Source organism: Electrophorus electricus, chromosome 1 (genome assembly GCF_013358815.1).
Source record: "Electrophorus electricus isolate fEleEle1 chromosome 1, fEleEle1.pri, whole genome shotgun sequence".
Taxonomy (NCBI): domain Eukaryota; kingdom Metazoa; phylum Chordata; class Actinopteri; order Gymnotiformes; family Gymnotidae; genus Electrophorus; species Electrophorus electricus.
Window position 1 is genome coordinate 10,787,565 of NC_049535.1, and position 18,821 is coordinate 10,806,385.

The 18,821-nt window shown below is 45.1% G+C and overlaps 1 protein-coding gene across 6 annotated transcripts in view; it reads right to left on the bottom strand.

Annotated features, from left to right (window-relative positions):
* Positions 1–18,820, bottom strand: part of lrrfip1b (leucine rich repeat (in FLII) interacting protein 1b) — a 32,090-nt gene extending 13,270 nt beyond the window's left edge. Inside the window, exons 1-5 of one of the 6 annotated variants that reach the window (XM_027004642.2) lie at positions 18,058–18,627; positions 5,205–5,291; positions 1,534–1,551; positions 702–749; positions 140–184 (exon numbers count right to left, since the gene is read on the bottom strand). In XM_027004642.2, the coding sequence (XP_026860443.2) occupies positions 140–184; positions 702–749; positions 1,534–1,551; positions 5,205–5,291; positions 18,058–18,147 (288 nt within the window). In that variant the 5' untranslated portion in view covers positions 18,148–18,627. Of the gene's footprint in view, positions 1–139; positions 185–701; positions 750–1,533; positions 1,552–5,204; positions 5,292–18,057 lie in introns of all 6 variants that reach the window. The other 5 variants (XM_027004640.2, XM_027004636.2, XM_035533683.1 and 2 more) reach the window with 5 other exon arrangements.
* Between the last annotated feature and the right edge of the window lies 1 nt (position 18,821).

Genomic DNA, 18,821 nt, shown 5'->3' on the forward strand with positions numbered 1-18,821 from the left:
GAAAGGGAAAGAGGGGGAAGTAGATTAAACCAAAACAAATAGTGAACCTCAAAAAACGACTGGGAGGCCATGCAAAACAAAGACAGACAGAGATATGACAGCAGAAAACAGAAACAGGGTGGAGAGAGAGGGTACAGACCGAGGTGTGTCTCCGTGAGTGGTGGGAGTAGCGCTCGCTGTCCTCCTGCAGCCAGTAGTGGGAGAGAAGGGAAGAGACAGCAGGAGGTTACTGGTCAGAGGTCAAAGTGCGTTGGAGCCAAACACAGGAGCATGACAGCACACAGACCAGACAGCACTGTAACAGACATGCTTGGGCTGTGGGCTACAGGCTGTGAGTCTACAGTGGCTAAAAGCTGTGGGTCCCGCGTCAAGTCACGTGCGCGCGCCGTAATCCTGACCATCCTCACGCGGTCAGCAGGTCGCCCCCTGTAACCCCACGGAGGCCAGGGGATTAGTGGTGACCCGGGGGGGGGGGGGGGGGGGTCAGCTCTACACACATGCGGGGGGGTTCACGGCAAGGGGAAGAGCCGAGAGAGCGCTGCGATTAGCAGGAACATACCGCAGTGCTGCGCAGTGGTCCGACAGACGGCAGGGGGACCGAGCTTTCCTGAGGGGACGTTTCTGCTAACGCGTTCTCTACAGATTCTGATCATAATGTAGCATAACACTGCATGCAGCGTGTGTGGTGTTACAAGTCATACCATCCACTGCTCGATACGGCCCCATTTGGTGTCCAGCCCATAATATTTCTGGGGGGCGCAGAGGAAGAGAGGAGCAATAGAGAAACATGAAGAATAAAAGGAAGAAATTGAAAGACAGGAAGAAAAGAGTGAAATAGCAAGGGAGGAAAAGACAGCACACACACGATACACAAGCACACACTCAGACTCAGAGCTCACTGGCTTCTGAGAGGGAAACCAAGTCGTGTATGTTTTGTTTTTTGTTTTTTTAATTAAGCATTCAAAAACAATCTGGCTCTTTTAACCCAAACCCAAACCCTAACTCTAACCCTAACCCAAACCCGAAGGCAACCCTAACCCTAACTCTAACCCTAACCCAAACTCTAAACCTAAACTTAACCCTAACCTGAACCCAACCTTTAACCCTAACCCAAACCCTAACCCTAAGCCTAACCCAAACCCAAACCCAATCTTTAACCTTAACCCTAACCCTAAACCAAACCCAAACTCTAAACCTAAACTTAACCCTAATCTTAACCCTAACCTGAACCCAACCCTTAACCCTAACTCTAACTCTAACCCTAACCCAAACCCAACCCTTAACCCTAACTCTAACCCTAACCCTAACCCTAACCCAAACTCTAAACCTAAACTTAACCCTAATCTTAACCCTAACCTGAACCTAACTCTTAACCATAACTCTAACTCTAACCCTAACCCAAACCCAACCCTTAACCCTAACTCTAACCCTAACCCAAACCCAACCCTTAACCCTAACCCTAAACCTAAACATAACCTTAATCCAAGTCTTTCTAGTACATAGAGGTGGATGGGGTGGGGTTGCAGCACTTACCTTCTGAGTGTGATATATCTGTCCGCAGGACAGGGAAGTAGAGAGGACTCCCCCCCCCCCCCCCGCACACAACCATGCACACACACAAACACACACGCACACACAAACACACACGCACAAACAAACCAACACACACAGAGTGAGACAGAGAGAGAACAGTTCTACGTGGAGTGGTATTAGCAGCAGAGAGACCAGACCACAGAGAGAGAAAAATGTTCTACACAGAGTAGCATGAGTACAGGTTTAGAATAAGCATGTTTAGAATAAAGCATGTACACACCATTTACAGTGGTACTATTAACACTCTCTCTATAGTAAAGCATGTGTACTCTATGTACAGTGGTACCATTAACACTTTCTCTAGAATAAAGCATGTGTACTCTATGTACAGTGGTACCATTAACACTCTCTCTAGAATAAAGCATGTGTACTCTATGTACAGTGGTACCATTAACACTCTCTCTAGAATAAAGCATGTGTTCTCTATGTACAGTGCTACCATTAACACTCTCTCTAGAATAAAGCATGTGTTCTCTATGTACAGTGGTACCATTAACACTCTCTCTAGAATAAAGCATGTGTACTCTTATGTACAGTGCTACCATTAACACTCTCTCTAGAATAAAGCATGTGTTCTCTATGTACAGTGGTACCATTAACACTCTCTCTAGAATAAAGCATGTGTTCTCTATGTACAGTGGTACCATTAACACTCTCTCTAGAATAAAGCATGTGTACTCTTATGTACAGTGCTACCATTAACACTCTCTCTAGAATAAAGCATGTGTACTCTTATGTACAGTGCTACCATTAACACTCTCTCTAGAATAAAGCATGTGTACTCTTATGTACAGTGGTACCATTAACACTCTCTCTAGAATAAAGCATGTGTACTCTTATGTACAGTGCTACCATTAACACTCTCTCTAGAATAAAGCATGTGTTCTCTATGTACAGTGGTACCATTAACACTCTCTCTAGAATAAAGCATGTGTTCTCTATGTACAGTGGTACCATTAACACTCTCTCTAGAATAAAGCATGTGTACTCTATGTACAGTGGTACCATTAACACTCTCTCTAGAATAAAGCATGTGTTCTCTATGTACAGTGGTACCATTAACACTCTCTCTAGAATAAAGCATGTGTTCTCTATGTACAGTGGTACCATTAACACTTTCTCTAGAATAAAGCATGTGTACTCTTATGTACAGTGCTACCATTAACACTCTCTCTAGAATAAAGCATGTGTTCTCTATGTACAGTGGTACCATTAACACTCTCTCTAGAATAAAGCATGTGTTCTCTATGTACAGTGGTACCATTAACACTCTCTCTAGAATAAAGCATGTGTACTCTTATGTACAGTGCTACCATTAACACTCTCTCTAGAATAAAGCATGTGTACTCTCTATGTACAGTGGTACCATTAACACTCTCTCTAGAATAAAGCATGTGTACTCTTATGTACAGTGGTACCATTAACACTCTCTCTAGAATAAAGCATGTGTTCTCTATGTACAGTGCTACCATTAACACTCTCTCTAGAATAAAGCATGTGTTCTCTATGTACAGTGGTACCATTAACACTCTCTCTAGAATAAAGCATGTGTTCTCTATGTACAGTGGTACCATTAACACTCTCTCTAGAATAAAGCATGTGTTCTCTATGTACAGTGGTACCATTAACACTCTCTCTAGAATAAAGCATGTGTACTCTTATGTACAGTGCTACCATTAACACTCTCTCTAGAATAAAGCATGTGTACTCTTATGTACAGTGCTACCATTAACACTCTCTCTAGAATAAAGCATGTGTACTCTTATGTACAGTGGTACCATTAACACTCTCTCTAGAATAAAGCATGTGTACTCTTATGTACAGTGCTACCATTAACACTCTCTCTAGAATAAAGCATGTGTTCTCTATGTACAGTGGTACCATTAACACTCTCTCTAGAATAAAGCATGTGTACTCTATGTACAGTGGTACCATTAACACTCTCTCTAGAATAAAGCATGTGTACTCTATGTACAGTGGTACCATTAACACTCTCTCTAGAATAAAGCATGTGTTCTCTATGTACAGTGGTACCATTAACACTCTCTCTAGAATAAAGCATGTGTTCTCTATGTACAGTGGTACCATTAACACTTTCTCTAGAATAAAGCATGTGTACTCTTATGTACAGTGCTACCATTAACACTCTCTCTAGAATAAAGCATGTGTTCTCTATGTACAGTGGTACCATTAACACTCTCTCTAGAATAAGCATGTGTTCTCTATGTACAGTGGTACCATTAACACTCTCTCTAGAATAAAGCATGTGTTCTCTATGTACAGTGCTACCATTAACACTCTCTCTAGAATAAAGCATGTGTTCTCTATGTACAGTGGTACCATTAACACTCTCTCTAGAATAAAGCATGTGTACTCTTATGTACAGTGCTACCATTAACACTCTCTCTAGAATAAAGCATGTGTTCTCTATGTACAGTGGTACCATTAACACTCTCTCTAGAATAAAGCATGTGTTCTCTATGTACAGTGGTACCATTAACACTCTCTCTAGAATAAAGCATGTGTACTCTTATGTACAGTGCTACCATTAACACTCTCTCTAGAATAAAGCATGTGTTCTCTATGTACAGTGGTACCATTAACACTCTCTCTAGAATAAAGCATGTGTACTCTTATGTACAGTGCTACCATTAACACTCTCTCTAGAATAAAGCATGTGAACTCTTATGTACAGTGCTACCATTAACACTCTCTCTAGAATAAAGCATGTGTTCTCTATGTACAGTGGTACCATTAACACTCTCTCTAGAAGGTATTTGAAGTCATGGTTGCTGTTACAACTCATCAGGAATGTACTTTTGTTTGTAATTTAAGCTCCTTTGCCTTTCAGTGTCTTTAACCCTCATGTTTTCACTCAGTCTCACCAAACTAAAGAGCTTCCTGAACTGCTAAAATGTCTGGACATCTGAATCCGTCCTCACTCAGCACATAGAGAAGAGACACACGGTATCTGTCTCAAACCTAGCGTCCACTCACCCTGAGCTATGGAGTTCAGTTCTCCTCCTCAACTCTTCAGCTACCTGGAGCTGTGGAAAGTCCCTCTTTATCTTTGTTTGTTTGTTTACTGCCTTTGTTTTTGTGGTGATAATATAGCTGTTGTTGTTACTGTGCAAAGTAACTTCAGGTATCACTAAAGTGCTGTGCTGAGGTGCACAGTCTCTAGTGCAGGCAGCTACTGTAGCTGAACTGTGTCCTGCTGTAGCTAAACTGTGCTATACTGTAGCTAAACTGTGCTCCACTGTAGAGAAACAGTGTCCTACTGTAGTTAAACTATGTTCTACTGTAGCTGAACTGTGCTCTACTGTAGCTGAACTGTGTCCTACTGTAGCTAAACTGTGCTCTACTGTAGCTAAAGTGTCCTACTGTAGCTAAAATGTGTCCTACTGTAGCTAAACTGTATCCTACTGTAGCTAAACTGTGTCCTACTGTAGCTGAACTCTGCTCTACTGTAGCTAAACAGTGTCCTATTGTAGCTGAACTGATTCCTACTGTAGCTAAACTCTGCTCTACTGTAGCTGCACTGTGTTGTAGCTACACTGTACACTGTGGACACTCCTGGTAGGGAGATCTAGTCGTGCTGTTGCTCTCACCTCCTTCTGCTGCTTCTCCAGCTCCTTCATGCGGATCTCCCGAGCTTCCGCCCGTGCCGCTCGCTTGGCTGCCAAACGCGCCTCCGCCTGACAACACAGACGAAGAGGAAAAGGGAAAGATCAGAGCCCGGACTCGTCTGGAAAAGAGCTCGGATTTGTCTGGAAAAGAGCTCAGATCTGTCTGGAAAAGAGCTTGGACTCGTCTGGAAAAGAGGTCGGATTCGTCTGGAAAAGAGCCCTATAAATATGGCCACAAAAGGAATCAAAATACAGAGAGCACGCTCAAAGTTTCACTTTGATTATTGTTTACTGTTTACTTGTAACCTAGGCAACAGCAGCAAAAAGTTGTTTACCATTGTAGACGAGAGAGGACAGGCTGGGAATGCAGGAATGGGCTAGCGTGTGTCTGGTGTGTGTCTAGCGTGCGTCTGGCATGTATCTACCACGTGTCTGGTGTGTGTCTGGCGTGTATCTACCGTTTATCTACCGTGTGTCTGTTGTGTGTCTGGCGTGTATCTACCACATGTCTGGTGTGTGTCTGGTGTGTGTCTGGCGTGTATCTACTGTGTGTCTGGCATGTATCTACCGTGTATCTAATATGCGTCTGGCGTGTGTCTGGCGTGTGTCAGGTCTGGCAGCTGAGCTGGTTTCTGACGGGTCTCTTATACTGTTGTTTACACTCTGATCTAATCAGACCGTCCATAGGTCATCAGTAATCAGCCACGGCCTTAGCTTGAACTCGTCAGGAACCACACACTCATGCTTGCTGTCCCTGTAATCCCAGTAAATGCCATTATATCTAAATCAAAGGTCTCACAGCCATTCAGTGAAGACTTTTCTGAGAGATCATTCTTTTCTCTTTGTATGTCACCTTGAAACCAAATTACTTTAAATGTCTTTTTGTGCTTCAATTTTCAGTGTTGCTTAAGCATTCTGGTGGTTTCCTTGTAAATGTTTTGCTGAAATGACTACAAAAAAACATGACTGTAATATTCTATATTTCTGCCTTTCCACACGTTTGGTGCTTCAGTGGTCTGCCATCTCTCTCCTTAATTACAGTTGCTTTGATGATTTGATATTGATTCCAAAGGTACCAGTACAACAAAGTATGTTATACACGCACACGCACACACACAGATGCACACATGTACACACAGATGCACAAACACACACACACACACACACAGACACACACACAGATGCACGAATGCACACGTACACACAGATGCATGAATGCACACATGCACACACAGATGCACGAACGTGCACACGCACGCACACACACACACACACACACACACACACACACACACACACACACACAAGGAGGACTCATAAGCTCACTGCTTCTATGCTGCCACTTCTCCAGAACATATGATGCTAATAACAGTATCTGTGTTTCAAAAATATATACAATTACATACGCTGGGTTTGGCACGGCCTTGTAGTTTAACTCTCCAGACAATGAATGTGCACTAAATGACTATAATCCGCTCTTGCAGTACTGCGCCATCACATTACAAACCTTACTAAGGGTAGCGACAACAGCAAAGACAGTGTTACTATGGCTACCACTTTCAGAGTCACTGTCTCTAGGCTGACAACAAGAACAAGCATGTCATAATTGTTAAGTACTGCCTTAATGTCACAGCTCTATGGCTGTTAGTCATCAGTGAAGGCCCTGAGGAAAAACCACACAAACACAGCTCACCTCTACTAGAATTTACTGCACACTTTTATCCAGAGTGACCTACAATCATGACTGAGAACATCTTGAGCAATCGAGGGTTACGCATCTTGCACAGGGACTCAACAGTGGGAACCGGGCAATGGTGGGACTTGAACCAGCAACCAACTGTCCACAAGGAATATTGTAAGTGGCACAAGCATAAACAGATGCCTTTTTTTCCAATGACCTGCTTGTGGGCTTGGGGTCGTTCATGAGCCAAAATCCATGTGACCCATATGTACTACACCTGTACTAGCTGTACTACACATGTACTAACTGCGTTACGTCTGTGCTGGATGTACTACACCCATACTCACTATTGTAATGCGTGTCGGCCCGAGTGCTGCAGGGCGCGAGGCAGGACGCACAGACTTCCTCGACGGGGACAAACATTTAATAACGTAAATGACAGTGACGCTCACGTATTACAAACGATAAACATGAACAAAAAACGACTGACGTTAAACGAACACAATACACAAGGATACATCCAACAAACACGTTACAATTAGACATTACATCTATAATGACCAACCACACCGCGCACCCTGACGTGAGTTTAAATACACACAGACAAAAACGAAGTACAGGTGTGTGCAGATAGTATACGTGTATAAAGTAAACGAAAGTCCTCGTACTGCATGTGACTGGCCAAGCCACGTGACTCGCGGGAGGCGAGCGTTCCGTGACAACTATACTATACATGTACTAGCTGTACTACACCCATACTCACTGTACTATACATGCACTAGCTGTACTACACCTGTACTCTCTATACTACACCTGTATTGGTTGTACCTACACCTGTACTCACTGGACTATACACATACTAGCTGTACTAGACCTCTCCTAACTGTACTAAAACTCGATTGTCTGTACTACACGTATACCATCTCTGTACTACATATGTACTAGTTGTACTGCACCTGTACTAGCTGTACTGCACCTGTATTCTGTGTACTGCGCCTGTACTCTCTGTACTGTGCCTGTATTCTCTGTACTACACCTGTACTCTCTATAATACACCTGTATTCTCTGTACTGCACCTGTATTGGTTGTACCTACACCTGTATTCTCTGTACTACACCTGTACTCTCTGTACTGCACCTGTATTGGTTGTACCTACACCTGTATTCTCTGTACTACAGCTGTATTCTCTGTACTGTGCCTGTATTCTCTGTACTGCGCCTGTATTCTCTGTACTACACCTGTATTCTCTGTACTACACCTATACAACATCTCCTGCTGCAAAGCCTGTGGTAAAAGACTACTAATGCAGTGTGATGAAAAGCTAGGACACTCTCTGGCACTAGGGGGCAGCGTCTCTTTCCCAAACTGGACAAAGGTATGAATGACTAAGCACTTCAAACTGGGTAAACAACAAACGTAATGCAGCACTCTAGTCTTAGCAGCAGTGACAAACTGAAAGTTGCTCTACAACAAAAACGTTTTAAAAAAATACTGCAGAATTAACACAAACGGCGCATTTTCCTTTTATCTCATCACTTAGATTGTTTGTGGTAAATAAGCACTGGCAGTTTGTGTAATTCCCAGAATTTTCCTCCTTTGAATCCTTTCACTGCACACAGCTAAAAACATGCAGCTTCACACGGTGTCGCATGCCAGGTTCATTTCAGGACATCTGTTCCCAAGCAGAGGCCACAGTGAGACACTAGCAAGACAATCGAGCTATCAGCGAGAAGCACATGCATGCTGTTATGAGACATCTACAAGTATTTTGTCTCAACTCAGTGCAGAGACGAGACTGTGGCCCAGATTTCCGTGGTGCACAGGTTTACCAGGAGCATGGCGGGGGGGGGGGGGGGGGGGTTGAGAGAGGAAGAGGAAACAGAAGGAGAGAGAGAGAGAGAGAGAAGCAGAGAAAGACATGGAGAGAAAGAGAGAGAAAGTGTTCGTTTACGGTGCTGCAGAAAAAGTGGAGTCCCGAGTAGCTTTGTGCTTGTGTAAAGAAGGAAGACAGCGTGTTAAATCATAACACACAAAGAATGTGAACACAAGCGCTCTGTTTATGGTTTAAAGGCACGGTGCCTTGTTTTCACACAGGAGTCCTGTCCTACTCCGTCACGCGGGAGCCCCGTCCCACTCCGTCACGCTCCATCAGGCGGGAGCCGCGTGCATGTACACATTTGCGAGTGTTAAAGGCAGTATTAACAGAACCTGTCCTTGGATAACAGAACCAAGAGGGTAAATGAGGCCACAGGGCAGTGGAGAACTTGTGTCAGTGAAACACCATCACGACTTAAACACAAGCACATGCCAAAGGCAAAACTGTCCAATCAGAAACATGGGAAGTGTGTGTGCGTGCATGTGTGTGTTCAGCTTGTATTACAGCTACTGTTTATTCTCTATAATCCAGAAACCTACCAGATGGCTAAGGCTCTCAAAAATGTAGGTTTAACACGCACCATCACGAGTGACATTATGTGGACATTGTTATATGTAAATAAGTAGAAACAGATGCTACAGCTGATCACTGCTGTCACACACAGATCACTCCTCTGGTCTACGATGCAGCTACGGCACTTATTCAGTTATACCTTGTAAAACTTGGGTCGATGGCGGGAAGAGGGAAAGAGAGAGAGATCTTACACCTGCGTTTTCTTCCCTGGCTGCTTGGGACTGCTATATTTTAGACTTTAGTGTTGCCTCGTAGGTGGTCTTAAAGACCCAGAAGCAGGCCGGCTCTCCAGAGAGATGTGCCGAGTTTCTGGAAGGATCAGAGGGTTTTGCGCCCAGGCCAGCCTGGTGTTTTTCCACGTGTTGGCAGACGTCTGCACACAGCTCCTGGGGTCTCCCTCGGCAACCTGCAGGAGCGTCCCCGGGAGCTGACTTCAGCTTGGCGACGGTCGAGGTGCCATGAGCCAAGCACGTCATCGCTGGGAGTTCAACAAACACATTCCATAATTATGTGAAGTTTATGTAAGCTGCTAGTTCTCCACATATGAGGTATGTCGCTTTCCAGATCCGGTCTTGTGTTTTCCTTAACATGACTGGGCAAACAGGAAGCACTATTTCTTTCATTTTCAGAGAACGGTGTCAGCTTGGATGGTCCTGTATACATCTGTCAGTCTTTCTACCATTCCTCATTTATCAGATGTCTGGGCTTTAAGATGAAGGGAGATCTTTGTAAACAAACAACCAGCTCTGGTATGTATCAGCCACAGAACACTGTGAGGCTCTGAAACAGCGTTTGAAACACCTGCATGATCCATTTTGTTCTTCTCAGGCATCCGTCATGATTTAAAATACACTCCTCCCAGTTAGGGCCCTTTTAGAACTGGGCTACTGGGCTCCAGCATGGAAACACTTTGTAAGCCTGGCATTTCTTCCTCCACGGAGAAACGGGAACGTTAAGCAAGCGTGCGCAGCTGCTCCAAGCTCCGGCCGGCTGTGGAAAATGTGAGCTCACACTGGGACCGCACTCCGGGCCCAAAGCAAACAATGGGTCTCCAGTCAGAAGCCGCGTATAGGACGTTATGACCCGATTAAGACACAGTTAAGACATTAGGACTGTGAAACACTTAACGGCCACTTTTAAAGGAACTTGGCCAAGTACACACAGGCTAAACGCTGTCCTGAATCTCAGTGTTAAATCTGAGGGTGTGTGTGTGTGTGCACTGGCTGGTAAGAGAAGAGTGAGTCAGCACTGCAGTACCACTGACAGCAGTTTGTAAAATGGCACAAACAGCTTTGACTGTTAATTGATTTGACTGTCCTCACCATCATGGCCTCGTACATGGGTTAGCTGTTTGCAAGGTGGGGAGTGGAGAAGCTTAGAAGTCCATGGGGAGGATATGTGTGTGCATGCATACACACACACACACACACACACACACACACACACACACACACACACACACATGCACGGACACACGCGCATGCGCACACCTGCATGGACACACATGCACATACACACGCACACACACACACACACACACACACACGCACACACACACACACACACACACACACACACACACTGCCCTCCCCCTCACTGGAGCAGCAGACTAATCTGCTCTTAGAAGACAGTGAACCTGCATAACACATCATTTCCCTGCTCGCCACCTCAACCTCACCAGCAACTTAAATCACACACACAAACACACACACACAATGATCCAGTAACAAACCAAAAAAAATAATAATCCAGCCATTACTACATGACAAGGACAGAACTGCACATAAAAAACACCCCATCTCACTCTAAAGGAGTTCAGAGAAACACAGTCAGAGCCCATCATGTGACCAGGGGAACACACTCACACCATGTCATGTGACCAAAGACGTAACGGCTGGGGTGTCCGGCCACCTGCTCCAGCCATTAGGACAGGAAGTTGATGCTGTCTGGAGGCTCAGGAGAGGATGGTGTTTTGGACAATACTGGCCAATCCGCTGCTGTTCCAGTGGCACGTTGGGGCAGGGCTAAGTCTTTCTCTCTTTGACAGCTGTGTTAAGTTATAAGGTCTCTCTCATCCCCCTCCCCTACAGAGCCTGTTCTGGTCTCATGTGCCAGCCAAAACAACACCTCCTCTCTGCAAGCCTTGGCATGTGCAAAAGAACATCTCACACAAGGCCCTGCATTCAAACACACATCCCTCACAATTCACTTCTTCCTGCTATGGGAGTCACAAGACAGAAAATGAGGCGACCACAACTGTGGGAGGAGTTGGACACAAACCCCTCACAGGTTCCACTCAGGCTGGGAAGTTAAATATAAAACATGGCATGATGCAAGTTCGGCTTCTAAGTGGCAACGTGTAACAGTTGTGCTCCAAATCAAGATTGTCTGGGATCATCAGAGAACAACATTTTGCACTACAACAGTTTTCTCACCATCTCACCAGATCAGTAATGGAATTTTCTCATCATCCTATCTGATCCTTAATGGAATTTTTAACCATCCCACCTGATCCTTAATGGAATTCCCAACCTGACAAGCCAGAAGCTGGGATAATCTGTCCAAGACCTAGAGCAATACCCAGCGCTTATCAGAGTGCCATAGCTGAAGCTCCAGGAAAACATGAGCTTGGACTGAACATGACTGAAAAACAGCATTTAGCAGATACAAGATCATCATATGCTGTGGTTGTAGGTTGGTGTTGTGTATGTTGTGCTTGTAGATTGATGTTGTGTATGTTGTGGTTGTAGGTTGGTGTTGTGTATGTTGTTATAGGTTGCTATTGTGTATGTTGTAGTTGTAGGTTGGTGTTGTGTGTGTGTGTGTGTGTTTGTAGGGTGGCGTTGTGTGTGTGTGTGTGTGTGTGTGTAGGTTGATGTTGTGTGTGCCCTGACATTACAGGTCAGTGTGGATTCATGTTATGCGTGTGTGTGTGTGTGGTTGTAGGGAGGTGTTGTGTATGCCCTGACGTTACAGGTCAGTGTGGACTGGTTAAAGCACTTATAGAATCTTTGGAGCATTTACGGCTGAAGCTGAGGTCTTCTCATCTTTCTGAGGAAGAACAGCCTCTGTTAGTGCCTGGAGAACTTCAAAGTTTTCTTGACTGTGAGGGTGTCGTCGGTGGTTGTTTCCAAGTCCTTGTGTCCTCCACCTCTTTGAGTTCTCTGTCCTTTTCTTCCCAGGGTTTGGAACATGTGCTGGTGCTGTCTGAAATCAACCAACATTTTCTTTCTTCTGCTGGAATTCAGGTCCAGATGGCTGTTTGTACATCTATTGATTTCCTGTTCAATACAGCTGTCAGAGTTGGTGGTGTCCATGATAACAGTGTCATCTGAGTCCTTTGTAGAGTGGAAACAAACCCAGTGAGACTAGCACGGTTGGAGCCACAGGCCAATCATCTTTATTACAGGTTGCTCTTCTTAGAGATTGAGCACATAACAGCAGATTTCTATAAAGCTGGTGTGGTCTGTTCTGGGTTGAGGAGGTGACAGAATACTTCAGACAGATGTGTAGAGCTTCAGATGTCCACTGGTGCTGTCTGGACCTGGTGGGTTTCCCTCTCCTGAAGACTCTCTTCACCTCTGCAGGACAAAAACACTCGGGCTGAGTGATGCCTCTGAAAGCAGAGGAGAGGTAAGCTCTTCTCGCCCCACTATGAAACTACACTGCTTAGGTCTGCAGTAAAAACTGTTCAGTTCCTCTGCAAACTCAATGCCTTCCTCTGAGTTCAGGAAGGAGAAGGATGATGGTTGCCGTGATTTTAATGTCTTCCCAAGCATCCTTGGCTTTGCTGACCTGAAAGAGCATCTCTAATTGTGCTTGCATATGTTTAGCCTCCTTCCTTATTATTATCCTGGTCAGGACACTCTGTTTCCAGATGTTAGCATTTGTAGCAAGTCAACAGGGTTTCCACAATATCCTTATTCCTGTTTAACACACTTTGTAAGTACTCTCTTTGAAATACTGCAGGTTTGGTTGTGGTCAGCTGTGCCTATGCTATTATAACTATTATTTAGCATTTAGCTGACACTTTTATCCAAAGCAACTTACAACTTGAGGGTTAAGGGTCTCACTTGCAGACCCAACAGTGGTAACTTGGCAGTGGTGGGACTTGAACTGGCAACCTTCTGGTTACTAATCCAGTACCTTCATCACTGCCCTCTGCTGTATGGTCTGTGGGCAGAGGTTCTGGCAGTAGTGTTCTGTCAGCTCTAGTGCCATACGACAAATATAGCTGAAACACCGCCCCTGCCGCTTCGCTAATGACGTTCTCAGATGGAGGAATGTAAACACACATTGAGCTCAGCTGAGCGAGTTCTCTAGATGCATAGCTTGGTCTGAGTGTCACTCACAAATCTTTGAGGATTTACACCAAGCTTCCTGCATGTGCACACACAACGTCTGAGATGCCTGCCAGTTCCGTGCGGATCACTGAATCTATCAAGAGCAAGTTCTGTGTCGCGAACAGTCCCATCGAGCCACGTTCTTGATAGGCAGATGACACTAATATTTAGCTGGAGTTAATCAAGTTCATTTCTCAAGGATTTACGGATGGCAGTGATGGGGTTTCCAACGTCCTGCTGAACCTCGTGAACGTCTTGTCTGCAGGACACCTCCTACCATGCTTCCTGGTCATGTTATCCCACTTGTAGCCCCACACGCTTTCCAGCACTCCAGATAACTCCACGTTTACAGGACAATCACAGAGAGACACAGAACAAACACAAACCTGAGGCTTATGTTAGTTCAGCTGCATCTCTCTACTGAATCTGTACAACAAGGTCTCTTACCAAGGACAATCTTTTTGACACATTTTGCATTCCTCAGAAAAGAATGGAAGAAATCGATTGGCACAGAAGGCCCTTTAATACCCATTTATAATGAAAGGCAGCTCTTCTGAGATTTCCTCAGTAACTGCCTTCAGTTTTCAAGGACTTTTTCTACTCATTTCCAAGTACAAATGTGACACAATCATTGTGGTTATAAATTTGTGCTGGAAGATATGAAGGAAAAATCACTGTATTTTACCAAATTATATTGTTATATATTGTTATGCACTTTGCAATATATTAAAACACTGGTGAAATGTGTTACAGTTAATGATGAATAATGCCAAATAACCATTATTTTGAACACAGTTATTTATGTGCATCTGATCATGTGAGTCATATAGTTCATCAAAACACCCACAGAACTCTCATCTGCAATGTCTATGATTGGTCAGAACTCTCATCTGGAACATCTGTGATTCTTCAGAATGCTCACAGCACACGATACAACATGATTTATTAAAGATCTTAGTGGCAGCCTCATGCAATATCAGAATATCAAAGGCTAATATTTCTATAATGATTATAAAGGACACATTGTGCAGACCTACATCAGACGATGTCTTTTAACAGAGAGTAGCTTAAAAACATCCATTTCCAAGGAACAGACACCATCACAATGAGTCCTCACATACAGTCTGAATTATTAAAACAGCTGGGCAGGAAATTGTTTCTGTAGCCTCAAACATTCACTCTCAACATCCATTTATTAACATGTACAATGGCAGACAGTCCATTAGTCAATTCAAAGCTCCTGTATGTGCAGCACTTAGAGGAATCATACACCCCATTAATACCAGAACACACCAGTAACACCAGGACACACCATTAATACCAGGGCACACCTTTTATACCAGAACACACCAATAACACCAGGACACACCAGTAACACCAAGACACACCACTAATACCAGAACACATCAGTAACACCAGGACACCTCAGTAACACCAGGACACACCATTAATACCAGAACACACCAGTAACACCAGGACACACCAGTAACACCAGGGCACACCATTAATACCAGAACACACCAATAACACCAGGACACCTCGGTAACACCAGGACACACCATTAATACCAGAACACACCAATAACCCCAGGACACACCAGTAACACCAGGGCACACCATTAATACTAGGACACACCATTAATACCAGGACACCTCAGTAATACCAGAACACCTCAGTAACACCAGGGAACACCATTAATACCACGATACACCATTAATACCAAAACACACCAATAAAACCAGGACACACCAGTAACACCAGGGCACACCATTAATACCACGATACACCATTAATACCAAAACACACCAATAAAACCAGAACACACCAGTACACCAGGACACACCATTAATACCAGAACACAACAATAACACCAGGACACACCAGTACACCAGGACACACCATTAATACCAGAACACACCAATAACACCAGGACACACCAGTAACACCAGGGCACACCATTAACAATGCATTGACGACAAACATGTTTAGACACACGTAAACAACTTTTCTCTTTTTTCCGAGCAGGCCTTTTTGCTTCACTAAGAGGACAAACAGGAAGACAACACATCGCTGTTCAGAGCAGTAAATCTGGCTGAAGGGGGTTATAAACTACAGCCATTGCTCTGAAACTCACTCCAGACACTGCACTTTGTTTTTTTTTCCCTCCATCTTGTCCTCAGGGGACGGGGTGGCCTCCTCTGCACAGTCCAACGACCCAAGCCGGATATAAACACGGCAGCGAGACGGGCAGCGTGTTTATGCTGCAGGCCTTTTCTGGGCCCTTCTGACCACCACACTGTGGTCAGGTACAGGACAGAAGCACCGTTGGCGAGGGCGCATGGAAGGTCACTGTAAAGGATGCAGACAATTCCCTAGTGGCTTCTGGACTCCTAACAAGTTGCATGTGTGTGTGCAGACTGAGAAGTCTTGATGCTGAGATGAAAATGATGTGGCCCACATCGTCAGGGTAATAAAGGAACCGAAAACACCAGGGAACAAACAGCCTCCTGTAGGGGTTAGGCATCTGTGATTTTCTCAGACATTGCTCAATTAAAGAAAGGTCTGAAAGGATGTAGGATGTGGGAACGGCCTTGCGGGTACATCCACACGCCTGTCGCTATGAGGCTGAGCCAAAGTTAAGGCATGCTACCAAAATAAACAACCTGAGGACATAACACTGGTCACGTTTCAGCAAGGCGAGCAGGACTCTGGGCTAGTCTGCTGGGAGCTAGAGTCTCCTAGCGCTCATTCAGGAATCATATATCCACAGGTCAGCACATGTGGAGCTGCCTCAGTCATGCCAGGTCTGGTGTTCCAGTCACACAAAAATACCACAAAACACGCATCGTAAGTTTCACACAGCCTGGACATCTCCGTGTGTGACAGCAGAGGAACTGCTGACCTCAGACCCCTCAATGTCAAAGCTGGCAGGTCCCTGTTCTGACAGCAGGAAAGTCCTAAAGTCCAGTGCATTGTGGGCTATGTGGTGAGGCAGGAAGTACCTCAGTGCCCAGCTCCGCCTGATGAGATCATGCCGGTGTTGGCACTCTTTTGGGTATTTTTATAGCAGGGCACATAGCAGGTAAAGCCAAGTTTACCCTTTGCTTAAAATATTACCCGTTTTAGCCAAAAAAATCAGTTTAAGAGAGTGAGGAGAAAAGTGAGTTTAGAATTCATAATAGTCCCTTTACTCTGAGCACGGGAGTATGAGTCGAGGTTTAAGGAAACACAAAAAAAGGCCACAAAACTAGAGTTCTTCAATACCCCAGAACACCTCCATGGGCATTTTAATGGGACCTAAGTAGCTAATTACGCTTATTAAGGTTAGGGGAGAGTCACCCAGGGAACACGGAAGGGAAACAAGGAGCGAAGTGAAGTGTGTGCACATTCTCTCTGGAGGAAATGCTTCACAGATGTGGTCACCAGACCTCACAGGTCAGGGGGGGTCAGAGGTAAGGATGCCAATATCAGCACGCTCTCAGGGCAAAGCAGTGCAACACAGTAGTCCGCACAAATCAGAAATCCATAAACCAGATTAATAATGACAGAGCAGCAGAGCACGGCCAGTACTGTAGAGCTGCTCCTGTGGAAGTTACCACCTCTCAAAACATCTTCTAAACCGTCTTTAGAAACTTAAAATGATTACTAAACCATAAGGTTTATCAAAGGTCAGTCCACCGTGTAACAACTTTGATATTCGAGTCATGACGGATCGGGTATGACGCGGACGTCATTTGACGTCAGCAGGTCTCTCTCAAATTTCCATTTGATCTCTCGCTAAAGACGTCACTGCGCCCCACTGGGTCCTCTGCCTCATCCCTGCAGATTCCTGTCTGCACTTACGACTGTGCAGCGCGAGGGAACGCGTGCTTCTACTACTGCAAACATCTCACAGTTAACCCGCTTCATCGTCAGATCCATTTGGCTTTAATAACGAATTGCCCCCCCACCACCCACCACCCGCCCTTCACGTGGCCATGCAGGTCAAACTAACAACAGTTCCCTTTTACTCGGAATGCAACTAATAACGTTCCCCTGTCATCAATAACCGCTTCTCCGAGTCTTACATTCAATACAGGCACAATTGGGGCCATGACTACATCACTCTGTCCGTTTGCTTTCGACACTGGGGCGGAATTTAAGCTGCTGATGGATGCATGGATGCATGGCCAACAAAAAATACTGTCGGTTTTGCAAGTGATTCGTATTTGTCTAAATATCACGAGCGCATTATATTGTTCCACTAGCATTGAAACATTATGTCCAGCATGACGCTGCCGAGACCACAGACACGTCATTCCAATACAACCCGGAGACTATCCTCTCGCGCTATCTGGCTCAGAGCATCCTCCTGAGACTTACCTCTCGCGCTATCTGGCTCAGAGCATCCTCCTCCGCCGTTAGTTTCTCCCTGTTCGGAATTCTTTTCCTCCCCGTGACCTGAGTTGCCATGTTTAATAGCAGCTAGATTCTTCGGAGCTATTTAAAATAACAAAGCCTAAACAAATGATATACCAGCAAACAAAGACCTTAAGTGTTAAATCTACTGCTATTAAAGAAGTGTCCGGATACATTGTGCGCACTGGCTACGTGTCCATCTTCCCAGGAAGACCTCGCGTGCTGGACCTTCTCCCTGAATCCTCATAGCGGCAGATGCGCGTGAAAATAACGCAAGCCTGTTGCTTACTAAACATGAATCTCCGATGTGTCAGAACATTACGGGGGGAAGGCGAGATGAGGAACCGCTAATCCGGCACAGTAATGATGGGCTGCTGACGTCCCGAGGCACAGCACGGAACATCCTTCTACGTGTCCTCGCGCTGTTTCCCCGTCGATCCTCGAGCTCGCTGCAGCATCAGCGCGCACCAGCAAACGGCGCACGACGAACTGCCCGTGAAAATGGGCCAGCAGTCGCAGAGCGCGACGCCTTCCGGGATCCAGGCCAATCGCTTTTCAGCTGCTGCTCCAGGACACGCCTCTGAGAGTGGGCGGGGCTCTCAAATAACTCTTATTTTAGAAGAGATTTTAAATAGCTTTCGCTTTCCGCCCTCCGAACTCATTAACGAGGTTGACAAGTCGCATACAATTTAATGAGGTCAACGAATCTCATCTATCTATCTATCTAT